This window comes from Drosophila kikkawai, chromosome 2L (genome assembly GCF_030179895.1).
Source record: "Drosophila kikkawai strain 14028-0561.14 chromosome 2L, DkikHiC1v2, whole genome shotgun sequence".
In the NCBI taxonomy this organism is placed as follows: Eukaryota; Metazoa; Arthropoda; class Insecta; order Diptera; family Drosophilidae; genus Drosophila; species Drosophila kikkawai.
The window spans coordinates 22,517,342-22,538,808 of NC_091728.1; the positions used below are offsets into that span (position 1 = coordinate 22,517,342).

General features: G+C 40.5%; 3 protein-coding genes across 8 annotated transcripts in view; 1 reads left to right on the forward strand and 2 right to left on the reverse strand.

Moving 5' to 3' along the window:
* spen (split ends) overlaps positions 1 to 10,366 on the reverse strand; it is a 77,970-nt gene extending 67,604 nt beyond the window's left edge. For 4 of the 5 annotated variants that reach the window (XM_070283523.1, XM_070283521.1, XM_070283522.1 and 1 more), the window contains exons 1-3: positions 9,368 to 10,366; positions 8,567 to 8,581; positions 4,839 to 5,315 (exon numbers count right to left, since the gene is read on the reverse strand). In XM_070283523.1, coding sequence (XP_070139624.1) covers positions 4,839 to 5,038 — 200 coding nt within the window. In that variant the 5' untranslated portion in view covers positions 5,039 to 5,315; positions 8,567 to 8,581; positions 9,368 to 10,366. Of the gene's footprint in view, positions 1 to 4,838; positions 5,316 to 8,566; positions 8,582 to 9,367 lie in introns of those variants that run through there. The other variant, XM_041776013.2, reaches the window with a different exon arrangement.
* Positions 10,367 to 12,505: 2,139 nt separating this feature from the next.
* phtf (putative homeodomain transcription factor) lies at positions 12,506 to 17,703 on the forward strand. 2 transcript variants are annotated; one of them, XM_017161061.3, is made up of 8 exons: positions 12,506 to 12,752; positions 13,398 to 13,462; positions 13,523 to 13,662; positions 13,718 to 14,213; positions 14,272 to 15,269; positions 15,332 to 15,510; positions 15,564 to 15,920; positions 16,798 to 17,703. In XM_017161061.3, exons 2-8 carry the CDS (start codon positions 13,437 to 13,439, stop codon positions 17,281 to 17,283), a joined length of 2,682 nt encoding a protein of 893 aa, XP_017016550.1. In that variant the 5' UTR covers positions 12,506 to 12,752; positions 13,398 to 13,436; the 3' UTR covers positions 17,284 to 17,703. The 2 variants fall into 2 exon arrangements, with proteins under 2 accessions (XP_017016550.1, XP_017016552.1); XM_017161063.3 differs by lacking the exon at positions 12,506 to 12,752 and adding an exon at positions 12,856 to 13,325.
* A 1,099-nt stretch (positions 17,704 to 18,802) lies between these two features.
* Mccc2 (methylcrotonyl-CoA carboxylase subunit 2) lies at positions 18,803 to 21,199 on the reverse strand. The gene is made up of 4 exons (XM_017161067.2): positions 20,818 to 21,199; positions 20,507 to 20,760; positions 19,508 to 20,388; positions 18,803 to 19,446 (listed from the first exon to the last, which is right to left on the reverse strand). Exons 1-4 carry the CDS (start codon positions 20,947 to 20,949, stop codon positions 18,971 to 18,973), a joined length of 1,743 nt encoding a protein of 580 aa, XP_017016556.1. The 5' UTR covers positions 20,950 to 21,199; the 3' UTR covers positions 18,803 to 18,970.
* Between the last annotated feature and the right edge of the window lie 268 nt (positions 21,200 to 21,467).

A 21,467-nucleotide genomic window follows, 5' to 3' on the forward strand; every position in this document is an offset into this window, starting at 1 on the left:
CAGACACGACGTCCTCCTCAGTTGCTCGTTCAGTTCCCTTACTTAGTAGTATGTGATATCTCTATACTCCTCCTATTGCATGGCATTTATTTCGTTTTTTTCCCCTTTTTTTTTTGGCATTTTGTTATTGTTTTTTGGCATTACGACACTGCACAAAAACACAACAATGAAATGTGCATTGCCAGGCATAAAAAAAAATGCAAAACAATAGCTATAACACGGAGCAGCACGGAATATGTTTGGCCATATGAAAAATAATTGCACAACTCGACTGAACCGCCAATAATATGACCCCCATTCCCAGTCCCCAAGTCCCCAGTCCACAGTCCCGGCTCCCCCCGATTCCGCCTATATTTGTATGGCTTGGCGTTCCTGAACGTACTGTAAATATGAATATATACACGCTTGGCGATATGCGATATGAAAAGGGGCTATAAAACGCTGTTAAGGCATTCAAAGAAAACATTGTTTAATAGAAAACTATAATAAAATTAATAGTTTTTATAAAAGTAACTAGAAACTAAGAAAATATCTTAAGAGTTTAAAAGATGTATTGTGTTTTGGGTTTTTTACTGAGATTATTTAACTGAGAGCATTTTGATATTTAATTTCCTAGGAATTTAATTAAGAAAAAAAATATATGCACAGGAAATATTAAAAGATAAGGTGGAATAAAATTCTCCGAAAAATTATTTCCTGGAAACAATTATTTATTTTTAATGTATAATTGAAAGTAATACAACCGTAATTTAATCATTCCATAAATTTTCTTATTAGTTTATAATTTTCTAAAAATAAAGTGTTACTACTTTTTTAGAAAAAAAGCTTTTCTAGTCTAATATAGAGTTTTTCCCATAAATGATTCACTGGAAAATATGGTCAGCCATGTGCTTCATTATAAATATAATAGGCAATTTTCAGATAAAATTCAAAGTCAGTGAAATAAATTATACACCCCAACCGGACCTTATCGCAAGCAAAAACAAAAATAAACAACGAGTAAAAATATATACTAACAATAATAACAATAATGGCGAACAACTGTGTGCGAGAGAGAGTGGTTATGGTTATAGAGTTCTGTTTCTGTTTCTGGATCGGGTTCTGTTCCTGGCAGCCGTCTCTTGTTGGGATATATGTATATGTGTACACACATAGATGGATGGATGAGTAACCCGAGTAACCCCCGTCCTTCGCCACCAGATCCCCCACACGGTGATAGAGCGTAAAAATAACAAAAACACGCCACAAGCAATGACTAAACATTTGAATAATTATCAAGTACGAAAGTACAATGGTATGGTAATTATTGGGAATAGAAAATAATTGACTTGCATTCTGTATTCGGCTATAGAGCCACGTATATAGATTTTAGATGTCGTGGGATAAGCACTTTTAATAACAATAAGCTACAAATTGAATACATTTTGGGATTTCCCTCAAAAAACTTGTATAAAATAATTTAAAATACAACAAGAAAAGTTGCAATTATTAGATAACTCTAAATACTACCCTAAATAGCCTCAAATAAACATTTCCCATTGCCTCAGAACGTTTATCAGTATTTATTTGTGCTTCAAAGTTTGTTAACAAGATTTTCAAAAATAGACTAGACACACAAAACAAATGAGAAAAAGTCGGAAAATAAAGTAAATGTATCTGTGGCAATTACAGGTTTCGTAGGACGCTCTGTTGTGCTCGATGCTGCCTCTATCTAATCTACTTTTTTGGCTTTGCTCCCCTCTCGGAAAATAAAGAGAGCCTCAATGCCAAAAAGAACAAACAGACACAACACAACACAGGCAGCAAAAACTATGAAAATCGAGCGCAGAATTCTCGTGTGCCTGTTGTTCGTTCAACAAAAACAATAATAATAAAAATAAAAAAATACAAAAAAAGCAGCATTAACAAGAGCAACAAATATATAAATGTAACATGACATTGAAACGAGTCAAAAGCACTACAAAAAATTGTCTACACAGACAATATACAAACACACACCTCGTTGTGTGTATAAAATGTGATATAGATCATTATTATTGTTGTTGTTTCTAGCTGCCTCGCTTGCCATCTCGTGTTAAAAAGCGAAACACGAAATTCAATTTAATAAAGTGATCCAAGTTGACGCCGGGTGTTCCGTGGGTCAGGGGAATCATCTCGGACGAGAGCGTCGCCCAGATGTGGGCCATTATTAAAACTAAAATCATTTCCAAATGCTGATCGACGGATCAAGGATTTTCTAAGAGGGGGAGGGCGACTTAAATATGTTTTTATTTAATCAATATCGAAAGTGAATTCCTGAAATGAACACCAAAAATGAATCCTTAAATAGAAGACGATAACTCAAATATTGAATAAATAATTAAAATTAAATTAATACCTTAAGTTAATCTAACTAACGAACAACTTAAATGATTAGAAAACCGAAATTGTTAAATTTAATTTAAAAAATGAACACACAAAATATAAGATATAAGCATTCTTCAAATAAATTCCAAAAATGAACTCTAAAGATGAACGCCAATTATGAATTCTAATAAGAAATGCAAAGGAATTCATTCTAGGTAATCTATATTGGAATTTCATTTATACATTAGCGGAATTTTATTTATTCATTCCGATATTCATTTTTGGGCTTAATTAGTAAGCATTCCTTTCTGGAATTTAATTTATATATAACATTAAACATCAACTCAAACAATACCTACATCCAAATTTAAAATCTCTCAAAATAGTTAAAAATACCTAGTATAATGCCAAATATTTTTAATAAATATATTTAAAGTGTTTAAGGAATTCTCTTAAAAATTTAAATTCTAAAACATACAAATAATCATTAAATTAACATAAAAAACCCCTAACAACTCATCTTAACAAATGTATTCGCTGAGAGAACTTGAAAGATTTGCACCTGAAACATGTAAAACGCACCTCAAGGTGAGAGACCACAGAAAAGCAAATACAAAAAATCAAAAACTACGCCCTAGAAAAAGTTCAAACAACAATGCTGCCTCTCTCTATTGCTGCGAATGTTACGAGATTACTCAGCTAGAAATAAACAAAACGTATCTGTGAGCTAGAGCTGGTTCGCCAGAGTGCAAAGTACTCAGCCAAAATAATGGACAAATAAAAAGAGTTAATAAAAAAAAGACCCACAGAAAAAGTGCGTAATTCAAGCTTGCAGCTGAAACTATAATTTATTTCGGGCCGTTTGTCAGGTTTTTGGGGCCTGGTTAGTGCTGGTGCTGCCTCACTTCTTGGCTTTTAGGTTCATTGTCAATGTCAGAAGCAACACAAAACAACGCGTCTGGTTTTGAACCGCGTCGATTCGACAATTTGTGTTGGTAATTACCGCAAAAACTATTAAATGCTAGGTTTGCCCGCTGCTGTTGTCTGACATTGATGCGGGTTTAATGCACCAGCAGCAGCAGCAGCAGCAGTGAGCACAACATGTGTTGGTCTAGTCTCGGCTTTGGAAAAAGCATTTCGGCGGTGACTGTGCCTAATGAAGCAATTAAAACATTTGACTTTTGCACTACACGAACAACAACAACAAAATAAACAAAATAAAATAGAGAAAGGAAGGAAGGGGACCAAAAACTTGTTTGACTCACAAACCGAAAAATATACACACAGAGAAACAGGCATAAGAACAAAACAAATTGCTCAGATAGGTTCGTTTGGGGCGCTCAAAATATAAGAAAAAATATTACGTAATAAAAAGGGAGATGGAAGAAAGAGGTAGGTAGAGGTAGAAGAGAGTATCTTCTAGGCACAGCAGCCATTGCCACATGTCCGACTATCTCTCGCCGCCTCATTCCCTTGATTCTTCTTGCTTCTTTCTATTCTCTATTCTCGGCTCTTGATTCTTTTCGTTCGCTGCTGCTGTTTTGTACACGTAGCAAAAGGCAAAAAAGCAGAAAGGTGGGATCCACTCAGGTAAAAGATACTTGGGATGCGAGTAGAAAAGCCAAGACACGACGACAAGTCAAGGTAAAAGAGTTACGCATTCTTTTTTGTTTCTTTTGGGCAGCTATTAGGCTTTGTATCTCAGGGATTGTCGCTGCTCTGACAGGCTGACTGCCTGGAAAAGCACGCTTCGTATCCCCACACACTTGATGATAAGAACGGCCTCGTGTGGGCAGCAGTAGCAGCAGCAGCAGCAGATACAAGTAGCCTACGCTGGCATCTAAAAGATACCTAGTACCATTTACATTCAAATAATATCTCTCGCTCGTCGCATCTCAGAGGTTGTTGTTATTTTTATTATTGTTTTTTGTAGCTCCAAAACTAAAACTCTGAAATGGGCAATCGTGATAACCAAGGCATTTAGGCAGACACCCACACACGCATCCATCGGATTGGCTTAGCTGCGAGTTACTGTTCAGATGCGAGTACAATCTTTTCTTGGGTCTCAGAAAAATGGTATTTTAAAAACAAAAACAGCTACAATAGGTATTCGCTTATAAATTCTGAATATTTTGAAGACCATTAAAATAAATATTTTTCTTAACGAAGAATATTAAAGATACATTTTAGAATTTTTTTATAAAAAACATGTTGATTGAAAAACAATAAGAAACGTGACAGTTCTAGTCGACAGGTGCAAAAATTCGACTCGAATTGGATTATACCCCAAAAAGCTTGAAAGACTGTGCCAGAAAATGTTAAATACTTTTGTTTTAAAGGAATAGTAACGAGAAGAGCAGAATAAAATATTATATATTATTATAGAACAGCGGAAAAGGCTCAATAAGATATGCAAGATACAATTTAAACTAAAACCTTTGTAAAAAATTAAAATTTTAGTACTTTCAAAAGAAATCCCTTTCGAAACTTACCTTTTCAATTTCTGATTATTGTTATTAATATTGTTGTTGTTATTATTATTGTTGTTATTGTTAATATTGTTGCTGCTGCTATCCACAACGAATTGTTGTTGTTGCTGCTGATGTTGAAGGTGTTGTTGGAGGTGCGGCGTCGTCGTCGTAGTTTCGGCTAATTTTCCAAAACAAATGTTACGGCTACTGTCGCGTACCATGTTTCGACAACGGAACACTCACAGCACAGAATCCACATCGATTTAGGATTAGCATTGCGCGATCGCGATCGAATGCCACGTATTTTACTTAGCGCCTGTAGGAGGGTGGGGCCCCCTTCTTCTTTTTATTAAACATTACGCACATTATATATATTTATATATATATTTAATTATATATATTTTGGATAGTTGGCTTTGTTTTGGATATTTTAAGCAGATACTTTTTTTAAACTATATTTTTCAGATTTCTTCTGCTTTATTTGCTTCACTTCTTGAACTAGATTTTTGGGAAGAAAATGAGGAAAGGAAAAATTATATTTCAATTAGATTTTTGATTTAGATATTTCCGATTTAGCCAAGATTTTGTATAGCTTTTTCTGGCACTATCACTATTTTCACATTTTACACTATTTGTGGGTATTTTATTGGAACAATGGGATTTTCTTTTATTAATTTCAATTTAACGATAACTTTACTTTTTCTCCTTTTGCGATTTTGCACTTTTATTTACACTTTTTGCTTGATTTCTCCTCTTGATTCGAGTGTGCTTTTTGTTGTTGTCACTTATGCCAATTTGCCTTAATTTAGCAACTAAAAATATGTTTTCTCATTTAATTCAACTAGATTTAATTTTTTTCAATTTAAATTTATTGAGAGATCTATCTTCAGGCTCGCCAATTTAAGCTGCAGATACAGATACAAAGATATTTTATCTTGTATAGGGCCATTTCCTCCCCGCTGCCAACAGCAACAACAAATACAATGCGAGAAGGTGGAAAATGCGAGCAGCGACGTCGACAGCACGTTATTATAATCCCCGTTCAGCTCGCCCGCTGCCACTGCCCACTGCTCGCTGCTCGCGCTGCCTTTCCACCCCCTGGAAGAAGTGGGAAGGGGAAAAGAGGGGATGGGGCAGGGGACTACTGGACTGGACTGGAGGTACAGCATGTTAAAATTCCATGCATTAAAGCAGCATGGAAACTACAAGAACAACACACGCACACAAACACTCACAACAGCTGAAGTGCGGCAACCGCGCTGAGCTCTGACTCCATGCCGCTCGCCTCCCGTGCGCCTGAGCTGAAAATCGGCAACGTTGCCCAGTGTGTTTGCTTATAATTGACGTTTGCACTGCCGCTGCGCTGCTGCCTGCCAGCCAGCCGTCTGACGTGGTTGTCAGAGCGAGATAGCCAGCCGTTGTTGCTGCTTCAGCGCACAAAATACATGGCACATGGGCGTTGTATGAGTGTGAGTGCTATGTACAGAGTGTACATAAAGAATTTATAGCTGGTACTTTTTTCGCTGGTACATGGAAAACGAGTATCTCTACTGTGCGGCTGTGTGTATATTTATAAATGGTTATGTAGTTTGTATGGGGTGCTAGCAGCAGCAGCAGCAACTTTGGCTTTGTTGTTGCACGTTCTTCCATAAATCGTGTGTAGTTTTGTAGCCCCTCTGTTTTCTACTCTGCCTCGTCGTGTCTAAATCTCCTACGTATTTTCTTTTTTGGGGGCGCAGCAGGAAATCACCCATACATTTTCTCTCTGTGTGCTGCTGTACAAACAGTGCCTGCGCACAGGCTGGTGGTACTGCTCTAACGCACGGGGGCCGTGGCCCCATCCGATCGCGCGAAAGTTTCACCCGCTGCCGGCGGCGCTGCTCGCGCCAGAAGAGCTGTTTTGTTGGGGCCGCGGAGCTGAGCGATTTTCAGTCGCTTTGTAGAACTGGTGGCGGCTCACAGCAAAAAAGAAACGGGAATAGCTGAAAAGCTGGGAATTGGAAACAAGACAGACACTTGCAAAAGAGAGGGAGGCACGGGCGAAATTCGCACAATTTCCACCACCCAGTCGCTGCCGTAGCGAAATACGATTAACTTTTGAGCAATAATCTTTGCAATTTTGCGCTGCAAATGAAATTTTCTCGTGTGCGTTGCGTTTTTGTCTCTGAGTTCGCCATTTTGAAAAATCTGAAGTAACAAATAACTTGAAAAGCCCTAAAAGGCATTTATTTTTCAGTTTTTCTTCTATTTAGGGGCGAAAAACCCCATTAAAGTCAGGCGTTTTTAACTAGAATTCATGAATATTGCCAGCAGCAGCAAGAAAAAAGAAAACCAGTTTTCGTATGTATTTAGTATGTATTTTTGTTTTTGTAGCTACGTGACCACACACCAACACGAATACATGCATAGGCAGCAAGAAGAAGCAGCCCAACTCGACCGCATTAGCCAGAAAGAGTGAGAGGGGGAGATGGATGGATGCCACCACATGCCGCGCCAACTTTGTAGTTTTTCTCTCCCCAAGCAAGCTCCATACACACACACTCTCAGTATGTGCGCACGCACACCAAACGGGTTAAGTAAGAAAAAAGCAATTTTACTGCATCGCTCTGTCCCACTCGCTCGAGCAGCAGCAGCTGTATCGATTTTTCAAAGCGACACGACAATTTCTCTCCACCACTCTTCGTCGCTCATCGGTTGTCCCGCTCGAACTCATGCAGCAACTGGCTCGCGTTCTCTTTCGCTCTGCTTGCCGTTTATTTTGCGTTGTTCGTTTTTGTAGTTTGTGGAGCTCACACACACACACATGGACAGCGGGAGCCATGTATATTCAGGGTTTATATATAGTCGCCATGTTACTTTTTCGTACGTTGGGGGAGCTGTCAGCCTGGATTTTTCGCTACAAATTTCCAACGTCTCTCTTCGCTGCCTCAGTCGGCGTCGCTGTCGTTCGTTATTTTCAGCCCGTTGCACGTCATCCGTTTCGTTGTATTCGTATACCAGACTGCGGATGTGTGCGTGTGGCTGTGTGTGTGTGTTTGAATTTCTGATGAAATTCTTTGCTTTCGAGTTAATTGCTGCCCGCTGTCGGCAGAGGCGTCGCTGCCGCGGTCGGCGTCACTGCTTTCGGGTCTGCTTCTTCTCAGTTTTTTTTTGTGCCATTTTCTTTGTACGCGCAGTACTGCCAATTGCTGTCGATCGCTAGCAGAAGACGAGTAAGAAGAAATGGAAGAATTCTTCCCAGCAAGCAAAGAATTCTTCGTGTAAATTACACGATTTTTAAGCAAGTTTTTAAACTGAGTTTTGTTAGATTTGCATTTAGGACAAATTTTATTTTTGTAGGGAAATGTAATAAAATAATTGTTTTGAAAAGTTGTTGGATTTTTGAAAGATATAAGTTGAACTTTGTTCAAACACTATACATAGCTAACACGAATTTGAATCCCAGAAAATCTTTATCTAAAACGTTTTTTAAGTCCGATTTGAGATTCCTTTCATTTAAATTGTAGTCAACACTAGTTTTTGAATGTTTTCAATTTTTCTTTGGTTAACAAAACATTTTTTTTTTAATTTATTTATTAACACTTTAGTTGTTAAATTATTGGCATCTTAGGTAATTTTATGTGATTGTTATGTTTTAAAAAATTATTCACATTTTAAACATTTTGGTTTAATCACTTTTTCATGGTATTTTTTTGTTATGTTACATATTTTTTCAGTTTAGTTGATTGTTACCAGCTTTCCTTTCTTACCATTTGCGTTGTGAGCTGCAAAGAAATGTGGAAAACACATGTGTTACTTTATATTGCGTTGCTTATTACTCCGAACTGATAGTACTGATCTTTCCCTGAATCCAAATCTATACCTAATAAGTAGAACCAGTCTAAGCTGCTGTTAATGATGGTGCCAATTCGAAGAAGACCAACTGGAAAATCGAAGAAAATCGATCCATTTGCATAGGCATTCGATTACTAAAAAACGACGTAGATATAGGGTTTCGCATTTTTACAAGTATTTGCAATAAAATCGTTTATAAAGAAATAAATCTTGACAACTTGGCAAAATATTTTAATGCCAAAATAAAAAACCATTTAGGTTTTGATTAATTTTAAAAAAGTTAGCGATAGTGATTTTAAATATCGTGGTAGTTTCTAGAGAATGTTATGCGTTACAAATTAAATGTAGCTTTTAAGCAATTAAGCAGTTTAAAAAATTTGGGTTTGGGTATTTTTTTAGAAATTGGTTTAAATAAAGCAAATTAATATATTATTATATTTTAAATGTATTTACAAAATTCAACAAATTTAGTTAATTATTTTTTAAAGACATTTCTTCTTTTAGAAAAAAACGTTAAAAATAAACACTTGAAAATTGCTCTTTGAATAAAAATAAAAAAACGAAATTGATAAAAATGTTTCATATTTCCCATAAGCTTTCTTTTTCTAGAAATCAAATGATCAATCTAATTTTCTCATAGTTTCCCTGCCTGCCTCTGGAAAATTCCCTTATTTTCTGGAGTTTTTTTTTTTTTAACTGTTGTAAAAAATACTTACACCATTTGAAGATGTTTTTCCAGACCGATGATCGTCGCGGATCCTTTCTTCGCTGGCTTTCTTTAATTTAATTAAAAACCGTATTGGACTGTATTCGAAAGTTTCGCATTTTCGATGGCTTTTCTTTTTCGAAAATCTTCAAAAAATAAGCCAGATAAACGACGCGTCGCGTTCCAAGTTCTGTGGTTCGAAAAAACCGATTTAAAACCGACCCGAGTCCAAAAAGTTTACCGATTTTGATTTATTGGAAAATTTAGTAGTGGTTGTTTATGTTGCTGTTGTGATTTTTTGGTTGCCTAATCCCTTTTCGAATTTCATTCGGCAGGAAAAGCATCACAAAAATCAATTGGAAACAATAAAAAAATTAAATTTTTATCATTTTTGTTGGCTGCCTTTGTTTTTATGTTTTTGTTTGTATTTTTTCCTTTTTTTATTGTATTTTATTTTGTGTATTTTTATATTAACTATTTTGTTGTAGCCGTTGCTGCTGCATCTGCCTTGGTATTGGTGTAATTAATGCATTTCCACACACAAACGCACTCGCGCCCGCACACACATACACACAGATAGACCGCTGCACATAGGCGCTCACACACAGACGCGAGGGGGGTATTGAAGCGAGGGAGAGAGAAAGAGGGGAACTTGCCTTCTTTTTATTTCACAGATAATAATAACAATATTTTTTTCTTTTGCTGTGTGTGTTTTGGCGGCGTTTTGTTTAATCGCCCCGCCGCCGTTTTTGTTGTTGTTACTGCTGTTTTTTTTTCCGCTCCGCAACCGACTGTTCGTTCGTTTTCCGTTCCTTTTCATCCACTTCTTTCTTATTTTAATAAATTTAGCTTTTTACACTTCTGAGAGCACTTGAACTTTCTTGATTTTTAATTTTGTGGATTACTTATTTTAACGAGACATACTGGTGATTTGTTATTGTTTTTGTTTTTTACGAAAAACCAGCGGAAAACCAAAACTCCGCTCCGCACACAACCGCCTTCGACGAGATGAAACATGAATGGACATGCCAGATGAAACTAAAAAATCTCAAAAAGAAATGATGAACATTTCCTAAAAAATCCACATCCGATATTCAAACCACACCCGATACTAAAACCTCTGGTCACCCAGACGCAGAATTATTGAGTACTAATATAAAAAAGATTTTATTAATCAATTGTGTGTAAATTTAATTTTTAAAAATCAACTTTAATTTTCTTTAATTTGAATTGAATTGCATTTTTTATTATTATTTAGTTTGTATTTATAATTAGTATTTATAAATTTAATATTTAGTAAAATTAAGCGTAAAAGTAAAATGTAGAATGTCAAATGTATGTAAAATTACCTTATCAACGAAAAGTCTGGTACTTTTGGACGGTCGTTCACAGACACTCTGGCAACGTTGGTCGGCCGAGGTGCAGTGTTGCCAGATGCAAATTTGGCTTTCCTACGTTGCCAGATCTCTGACAGAGCGCCAACAGCAGCAAGCACTTTCTGGCGGGACACGGAGCAGTGCTGGCAAAAACAAACAGTTTTAGAGCCGTTTCTGGCGGCAAGGTGGCAGCCTCGCCGAGCGGCGGTTTTTGCAGCGCGCATTTTCGAAAACTCAGCTATCTATGGCTGATCGCGAATTATACCGATATGGGTCGAAATCGCGAGTTTCCGGCGAATCATCGGTTACCTAGATTTTTTAGGGGAAAACCCGAATTTGCCCTTCACAACACTGCCTTGAAGAAGAGTGTCAGAAGAGTGAAGACGTAAACTTTTGCCAATCTCCAGAAATCGGGCTGCGACATAAAAGGATCTTTGGAAAACCCGGCCCAAGTTGTTTGCCGATCTCGTCGAAGAGGTGAGTTTTCGTCGTCAGATTTACTGCGCCCTTTCTGACGCGCCGTATCCAAACACGCCATCTTGGATGCGGTGCTTCCTCGAAAAAAGCTTAAGCGAACGATCCCCGTACAACCACGTTTTATTTAGGAAACAGGAGCATGGAGCATCTAACGGAAGAAGAGCTCTTCAACGCCGTGATCCAAGAAGAAGACGCGGAAATGGAGGAGCAAGAGCAGGAGGAACAACCCAAGCCACCAATAGTACCAGGAGACATTGGCGACGAGGATGTGCATGTAAGTGTTCTTTCAAAATTATGTCGGAACGGGCCGGATCGGCCGCCTATATCTTACAGCTGCCATAGGAAATTTACTACTGATTTTCACTGGGTTTGAGGGGATTAGACCTTTGGGTCTATTATTGGGGAACACATTTTGAAAATACATTTTGAAGAACAAATTTTGAATAACTAACCAAATTTCAATAAATTTTATTTTGAATTTTTGTGACGCAGTCAAAATTGGGTACATGTTTAATGGGTAAACATCAGAGCTTGCAAAAAACTGTCGACCGTTTCTAGTTGTCTGCATATATCTGTCTCTCTCTCACTCTTTACGAAAAGACTCAGAGAGCACCCGTTCATGAGTTCTTGGAATGAGCTCGCGCGCGTTCAGAGCGAACTCGTTTTTTTCTATTCTGCTTTGTTTCGGTTGTCCCATGAACCGTGGTCAGTGAACAAAAGTCTTTTGCGTATGTATTGGAATACATTCACACGCATAGGCAAGCAAATCCTTAAACGTTTAGTTGCGATTTAAAAACAACATTGTCTAAAACTTTTCTTTTATTTTTAATAGCATTTTGTTATATGGACACTTGTTCACAAAAATAAATAAATAAAAAAAAAAAAAACAAACAAAGGTGAAGACCGTTCGCGCTGAGCTGTTCGGTCCCTTGGTCTTTGGCTGGCTCTCTGTGTGCGAACGTTTCTCGTCCCGCTCTTTACGCACGGCTCATTGAAAGGCCGAAGTAAAAAGAGTTCAACGAAAAGCGTTCAACAAAAAACCGAAATCAAGACAGCAAAACTCCCTTGCTCTGAGCGAGAGGGAGAGAGTATGATCTTTTTCGGTTTTACTCGCAACGAGAGCACAGGAAAAACCCCGTCGACAGTTATTTGCAAGCTCTGGTAAACATAATTTAATTAAACAAGAGCTTAAAAATTCGATTTTTTAAGAAGCTAAAATAAGGCAAATTTTGTTGGAAAATAGCTATGTGCCTTGTGCTTTTGAAAACCGCCAGACCTAGCGGGGAAATTGCTAAACTGGCAACGCTGGCACCCACACTAACCACTTTTTGATAGGGAAACAAGCAAACGTTCCGCTGCGCACCACATCTTTTCGGCCCCAAATGCAAGTGCAAAACGCTCCAGCAGCGTCTGTAGTGCATCCAAAATTTAAGTGAAACCATTATTGAGACGTTGATGTGACCAGGAGCCACGAGTGATAACAGAAGTAGCTCTAGCGCCCAGTGCGTATGAAAATCGATAGCGGTTGCGTTTTGATTCAAGGTAAATCAACCGCGCGCCGTATAGATGAATGAAAACAGCCCTCTCTGCTGATTTTGGTTCACCTTGAACCCTTGAGCGCCCCGCACCCGATCAATCACTGTGCTTGTGTGTGTGTATACCTGTGCCCTGTTTCCGCTTGTGTGTGTACAAACATCAGTGCCGCCCGTGGAACAGCTGTTCGGTTTCCGTCTTGTTCTGTTATGTTTGCTGCAATCCAAACAATTCGCAAGATTTGAAAGTGCGGCGCGGGCAGGCAATGAACCACCTGACATTCTTCGCCTGGCAATCTCTTATCGATGCCTATCGCTGGTCGTGGCGGAGGTGGGGTGCAGCAAGGCGAAGGTGAAAGTCGACCGTCAGCTGGTATCCGATAAACTGGAAAAAACCCGTTATGCAGAGCAGCTGTTTGCCAGCAGTATTCCCAGTAGCAAGTGGGGCACCAAATGCCCCGGCGCAGCTTTTGGAATACACCCGGCGGGTACTTAAGAAGGCCTCGGACGGGTGTGATTTCCCAGTTATATCCGGGTAACCGCCGACGCCAGCGCTATTATCACGCCCAAAACACAGACCATTGTAAATTAGAAGCGATTGCGCGCACCCAGCTGTATAAAGAACCTAATTGATGTTCTCTTTGTTCGTTCGCAGGGTGCTGCACGGCGATTCGACTTTTATGTGATTATTACTATGAAATTGGATGAAATTGTTGCATGGTAAGAAGGCACTTTTATTTTATTGTTATCGGAATTATCTAATTCCCGGCTGCGTACCAGGTACCAAAAGAAAATCGGCACCTATGACAAGCAAGAATGGGAGAAGACCGTTGAGCAGAGGATCTTGGATGGCTTCAATAATGTCAATTTGAAGAACACAAAGCTGAAAACGGAGCTGATCGATGTTGACTTGGTGCGCGGTAGGTCCATGAGTCGATTCAACAAAAAACTTGATTACTCAATGCATAATTACAGGTTCCACCTTTCCCAAGGCCAAGCCCAAGCAATCGCTGCTTACCGTGATCCGCCTGGCCATTCTACGGTATGTGCTGCTGCCCCTTTACGCCCAATGGTGGGTCAAACAGACCTCGCCCAACGCCTTTGGCTTCATCCTGGTCCTCTACCTCACCCAGCTGGTCAACTGGGCCATCTACGTCCTGCACAGCAACAGCCCCACTGAACCGCTGCTCTACGACAAGCCCTTGAATGGCACTCTCCTCCAGGCCGGAACAGCGGGCGATGATGCCGACAAACAGGAGGAGCATGCCGACCTTTTGAGCGCCCTGCTCATCCCCTGCGCTCTAAGTCTGCTGATCAGCCTGATCCACTCGCAAATTGTGGCCACCAACACGGCGACTGGCGGAACCGGCGGAAAGAACAAGCTCCGACGATTTTCCATGACCAGTAGCATTGGTGACAAAGCCACGGTACGGGAGCATCGGTTAAGGCGGCGCAAGAAGTTTGTGAGTCGGTGAGTTCGGTTGGAATATAATTAATGGAAATTTTTCCTTACATTAACCCACTCACAGAACTCGGCAGCCGGATGCCGAGCCCAACAGCAGCAACATCTCAATACCAGCCAGACGTAACGCAAGCAGTAGTGGTCTTGAGGTGCTTTCCAGACCGGTCATTCAGACGCCAACAACAATTGCGAGTTGCGTTGTCCAACCAGACCCCATCTTGGCAGCCACCCCGCCGCGTCCCGTCGTCGTCAAGCGGAACAGCAGCGAGGAAACCTATATCACCACCACCGCCATCAGCTCACACCATCGGCCGCAGGCTACACCATCCGCAGACGGGGAACCGAAGGGCTTTGATCTCAGTAGGCAGACGGTTGGACCCAACGCCGCCGCTGCCTCCGCCGCGACTCCCGAAAGCCCCAAAAAGCGGAACGTCAACTGGCATACTCCTATCCAGATATACGCCACCTACGAGCGATCCGATCAGCCGTCCTCGAGCCAGTCTGGCAGGGAAGAAGACCAGATTGAGGCCATTGTCGATGAGCAAATTCGGGCTCTCAAGCCCTCCTATCAGACGCGTCGCAACATTGGCGAGGACGATGGCTTCGAGAGCTTAAACGGAAAAAGTTCCAGTGGCGAGGACAACAACCACTCGCCCTTGCCCAATGTGGCAGCCAGTGCGGTGGCTCCACCAGTTCCTGTCCAAAGCAGCCAACTCCGCCTGCGCTTAAACACCGCGAACAACAGCTCCAACAATAATAGCGCTCCTCCAGCGGAAAAGCTGGCACAGTCGCGAGGCAATGAGTCCACCACCAGTTGTGCCGAGTCAGACGAGTGCGACGAAGCGGACATCATTTCTAGCCCGGCTTCGACCTGCAATCAGGAGTGCACCACCTCGGCCACAGACTGGCTGGGTGTGACCACCAACAGTGAAGATTGCAGTTACACCTCCGACCTGGACCACTCAGACGGCGGCTTTAAGCATGCGGCGTGTAGCGATGAGGATCCTGGCGAGCTGGACATAACGCCAACAACCATTTTGAATCCCCACAGCAGCCTTGACCGCAGTGAGTGCCAAGTTCAAGTTGTAGCTATCCGAGGACATGAATATTTTATTTACTTTTTCCAGTTAGCTGCACCATCTGGGATCAGCGCGACGCGAAGAAGGCCCAGCTGTCCGTTCTGGAAATAGCCTCCTGCATCATTGAGCGCGTGGACTCGATGGGAGAGACCAACGATTACATCTACATAGGAGTGGTGTTCTCCTTTCTGCTCACCCTGATCCCAATCTTCTGCCGCCTGTGCGAGGTAGGACTCATCGCCGAATTGTGCCTCATTTTCATTCTGATCATGATTTGCAGATTACCCTCGGGAGTGATGCGGAGAAGGCCAGCGAAATTAGCTACTTGTATATGCCGCAACTGCTTTGGGAGAAGTCATCGGCGTCGCTGTTCAACCTCTTGAGCTTTGCCTTCGGCGAGGCTCAGTGGGAGCGCACCGTCCTGGCTCTGGGCTTTATCCAACGGCTTTGCCTGACCCTCATCCTGTTTACCATATTCGCCGTGGCTGAACGAACCTTTAAGCAGAGATTCCTGTACGCCAAACTCTTTTCCCATTTGACATCTTCACGGCGGGCACGTAAGTCGAATCTTCCGCATTTTCGGCTGAACAAGGTGCGCAACATCAAGACCTGGCTAAGCGTGCGATCATATTTAAAGGTGAGCAAACATGGTAGTAGTGAGGTTTTTTAGAAATTAGAAAATTATTATGAATGCATTAAAGTGGAATAGTTAAGTGTACTTAACTTTTCCACGAGTTTACATATGTAGTTGACATTTTTTTATTTATTATTTTTAATTGTAAAATGCGCTCGTTTAGGAATCACTATATTCCTGAATTTGGTATTCTTGATTAAAATGTCCAACGATTAGGTCAATGTTATTTAATTTTAAAAAATTTTATATTTCCGATGTCGTATAAGAGGTGAAGTACACCAAAAAGATAGATAAAATGTAAAGAACCTTAGAATTATAAATCTATGATGTTTATCAATATATAATTATATTATTTCCGTCTTCGATTATAATCGATTTACTTGTCGATTTTTTGAGAAAAAATCGATTCACTAAAAATCGATTTATTTCCAGCTTTATGGCGCATATCATAGAGAATACCGTAATTTTTAATATATACAAATTAAAGTTAAAAATAAAATCGATTCTATAATCGATTATTAGATTTTTTGTCAATTATAAGATAAATCGATTCCAATTTTTAAAATCGATAGAATTGAAAAAGTTCAATGCGTTTGTGTACTCGTGGAAAAGTTTTAATGTATCAGATTTAATTATAATTTGTGTTCTTTTTAGAGCCTTTTTTTTTCATATTATTTCATAATATTTCATATTTTCGATTTTTATTAAATACAAATATCGATAGAAAAAATGTGTAAAAGAATAATCGATTTATTTTTTAAAATTTATTTGATCGATTCACTGAAAATCGATTTAATTTTGGCTCTATTACAAATTAAATTGTAGGTTTACAAAAAATATTAGTTCTTTAAACAATAAAACTTTTTATGGTCTTCTGTAGAAACGTGGTCCGCAGAGGTCAGTGGATATAATCGTGTCCGCTGCTTTCATAGTCACTCTGCTGCTGCTGGCCTTCCTCAGCGTTGAGTGGCTAAAGGACTCTGTGCACCTCCACACGCACCTGACTTTGGAGGCGCTCATCTGGTCGATCACCATCGGAATCTACCTGTTACGCTTCATGACACTGGGCCAGAAGATCCAGCACAAATACCGCAGCGTGTCCGTACTGATCACCGAACAGATCAACCTGTATCTGCAGATCGAACAGAAGCCCAAGAAGAAGGAGGAGCTGATGGTGTCCAACAGTGTGCTCAAGCTGGCGGCCGATCTGCTGAAGGAGCTCGAAACGCCATTTAAGATCTCTGGCCTCAGCGCCAACCCATATCTATTCACAACCATCAAGGTAGTCATACTTTCGGCCCTCTCGGGCGTGCTTAGCGAGGTCTTGGGCTTCAAGCTGAAGCTGCACAAAATCAAGATCAAGTAAATCTCATAACGAGGGCGAGCGCGCTGAATGAGCATATTTTGTAGTACAACTTTTTCGAAACGCTTATTAAAAGGAAATCTACAATTAAACCTAACTTTAAATTAGTTTAATGAATACATTTAAGTGAGCCAATGTTCATGTTTGTCAAGTGATTGTTTAGCAGCGTTAACAAAAACCCACAACTGACTACGTAAATCAATATGCATTAGTATTTACCCACCCCCATTACCTTCTAGAGTCTAGAGCGACCTGCACAATCACAAATCATGTTAACTACCTAAATTGTGTAACGAATCGTATTAAGTTCAAAGAACTTTAAGCATCAAATCTATGCACCCTCATCCGTTGATCTGGTTAATCTATTCTCAGTCCCATGTTCAATTCCTACAGCGGTCTCAGCTACAGTGTTGCAATTAATAAATGTTAGAAAACCATTAAAAGTAGTTTTTATTAATAGAAGCTAAGGTCGATGTCAGTGTGAATGATATATGAGCGAAGTGAGGAGCGATATTTCGCTCAAAAAGCTTACCTGTGTATGTACAACACTCGATGTTTTTTTACGCCACTATATAAATTTCAAAATTTATTTATAGATCTAACTTTTTGAAACTGCAAAAACATAAAATATTTGGTAAAATGCTATTTTTTAGAAGTTTAACTAGTTTTTAAAGGGTTTTGCTTCTTTTTCCTCACACTTTTTTCAAAAGCTTTTCTGTTAATTTCAAAGCTGATTAGCGAATAGTCTCGGAGACCAAAAACTAATTTTCCCAATTTTTAAGGTATTTAATTTAGTTTGAATTTATTTGTTATTTTTTATTATGAATGGGCAATATCTTAAGAATATTTTGTTACATTTTCTAATCGATCATGGCAAAATTGACGAAGTTATGCGAAGGTCGTTTGGTGTTCAATGTAAGCGAATCAAAACGTATAAATCTTGAAAAGTTCTTTAAAAAATCTACCAGTTCTCACTTTTTTTAATTTTTAAATTTATTATATATTTTATTTAAAAAAGTAACTCAATATTTTACTTTTACTCTCAATATTTTACTTATTTTAAATAAAAAATATAATACATTTAAAAATTAAAATAGGTTTAAGAATTTATGTGTAAAATTTCAAAACGTTTCGTCAAAAAGCGAGATTTTGACTTCCGATTTTGATTTAAAAAAATCTATAAAAATTAAAAAAAAAAAAACGTTACGTGAGAACCTCAGGACAGTTATCCTTTAACGAATGCAATATATTTGTTGATATTGCATGATTCTGTGGTTGGGATGTGCACCGCAAACCAACTTTTTTTTAAGGAGCACGGGAGATTCCCAATTATTCCTATAGCTATTACTCTATATTTCTGAATAATTAACACAAAATGTTTTACCTCTTGTGTTATTATATGGTATTTAATTGAAAAAGCTAACTTTAGCCGTTTCGCCACAACAAATTTTTGAAAAGTGTCCCTTCTTGCACCGATATAATCATACCCCCACAGCGAAATTAAATTTGGAAAAAACTACGATTAATGCTTCACGTGGTAATATAATTACTTTACACTCAGTTGAATATTATTCAAATAACATTTTACTTAAAACTAATAAATGCAACAGTTTCGACATAAAGGCTGGCATTAAATGCCTGTAAATGCACCTGCTCCCCGAGTTCGTTTGGCACGTCATGAAAATCAGATTTACATGCGGAAAACTCCAAACTTGGTGTCCTGTCCGCCGTTGTTGAGGGCTGCTTTCAGGCTCAGTCCTAGGACCTGGCGTGTGTTGGCAGGATCAATAATGCCATCGTCCCAAAGGCGAGCCGTGCTGTAATACGGTGAGCCTTCCGCCTCAAACATCTCTACGATGGGGGCCTTCAGCTTCTGAGCCTCCGCCTCACTGAACTCCTTGCCCGCTCGCTTTCGCTGATCCTGCGTGATCTGGGCGAGAACATTGGCTGCCTGGACACCGCCCATAACAGAGATGCGCGAGTTTGGCCACATATACAAGAATCGCGGCGAGTAGGCCCGTCCACACATTCCGTAATTGCCGGCGCCGTAGGATCCCCCAATAATAACGGTGAATTTCGGCACATTTGCACAGGCCACTGCAGTAACCATCTTGGCACCGTTTTTGGCGATTCCATTGGCCTCGGCATCGCGTCCAACCATGAATCCTGATTGGGAAGATACAATGTAAGTTAGACTGTATCGTAGTAATGTTTTACGTTAACTTACCCGTAATGTTTTGCAGGAAGACCAGGGGAATCTTTCGCTGTGCACACAGCTGAATAAAGTGGGCTCCCTTGAGGGCGCTCTCAGAGAAGAGAACTCCGTTGTTTCCGACTATTCCCACGGTGTGGCCATAGAGCTTTGCAAAGCCACAGACCAACGTCTCCCCATACAGCTTCTTGAACTCCGTAAAGCGACTTCCATCGACAATGCGGGCAATCACCTCGCGCACATCGAAGCTCTTGGTCAGATTGGGGCCCACAATGCCGTACAGCTCACGAGGATCGTAGCGCGGTTCTTCCACAGCCAGTGGCGGACTAGCATCGCGGAAGTTCGATTGACTGGAGTGCACCAGTTGGTCATTGTAGGCGTTGGTGCTGGGCAAATTTAAGTTGCTCACAATCTGGCGGGCAAGGTACAAGGCGTGCTCGTCATCGACGGCATAATGATCCGTCACGCCTGAGGTTTTGCAGTGCAGATCCGCTCCGCCAAGGTCCTCCGCGGACACCTCCTCTCCGGTGGCTGCCTTTACCAGCGGCGGGCCAGCCAAGAAAATGGTTCCCTGCTTCTTCACTATCACGCTCTCATCGGCCATGGCTGGCACATAGGCTCCTCCGGCCGTGCAGCTGCCCATGACCACGGCGATCTGTGGAATTCCTTGGGCCGACATGGTGGCCTGGTTATAGAATATACGCCCAAAGTGCAGTTTGTCCGGAAAGACTTCTGCCTGGCGAGGAAGATTGGCACCACCCGAATCCACCAGGTAAATGCAGGGCAAGCGGTTTTCGAGAGCGATCTCCTGGGCACGAAGATGCTTCTTCACCGTAATGGGATAATAGCTTCCGCCCTTAACTGTGGCATCGTTGGCGACTACCACGCATTCCGTACTGAAAATATGGTTAACCGTAGATTATCAAAATATGCAGCTCAAAAATATACTTTACCATAACTGTTCTTAGTATAAATACTTTGGGTAAAGATACATTTACGAAATATGAAACTTACCCGCAAACTCGTCCCACTCCGGTAACAATTCCGCCAGAATTGACCACCTCCTCGCCGTACAACTCGTGCCCTGCCAGAGCGCTCAGCTCAAGAAAAGATGATCCCCTGTCCAGCAGCAGATTGATGCGATCCCTGGCCAGGAGTTTGCCCCGTGAGGTGTGCCGCTCGATCGCCTTCTGACCGCCACCAGTCAGCACCTGGCTGGTATAGCTGCGCAGCTCCTCGATCAGCTTTCCCATCTCTCTGGCATTTTCCTGGGCGAACGATTTTCTACTTTAGCAATCGTTGAGGATTAAGTGCGTATCTTATACCTTGTACTCGGCAGACTGTTTGTCCACCTCGCTGGGCAGAATGTTCGCCTCGCCTACGTGAAGGAGTCGCACTTGGCTGCGCAGCACATTGGAGGACAGGGAGCTCCTTAGCAGCGCATTCAACCGGATCATTTTGCGGGCGGTTTTACGGGAGTAACTGACTGGAATTTACCTGGCCGATGTTACGTCAGTATCGAGTTGTGTATGCGAGCTGATAGCGGCAACAGATGGTTGATCGCGATGGGGCTGCCACCTATCGCTGGCACAAGAATTTATGATAGAAATTCGCCAGGGCTGCAACATCTTATAGCGTTGGCTCTATGATCTTGGAAAATTGGGTTTGATACCAGTTTTGCAAATGGAGGAATTTCTAATTTTGAGGAAAATCAATTCTATTTACATATGGCTTATCACAGCAGAAAGATATATTATAAAGGAATTAGTTTTTAGAAGCAGAAGTTGGGAACGGAGCCAATATTTATTTGCCCAAAAGTAAGCTACATGGGAAGGTTAGCCAAACAAATACTCTTGTACAAATGGACGAATTTTGTTTAGATATTTTTAAAACAATGGACTTTTATTAAAGCAAGGGAAACATTTCCAATTGCCAATAACCAAACTATCATTTTAGAAAAGGTTTTACCAGTCCT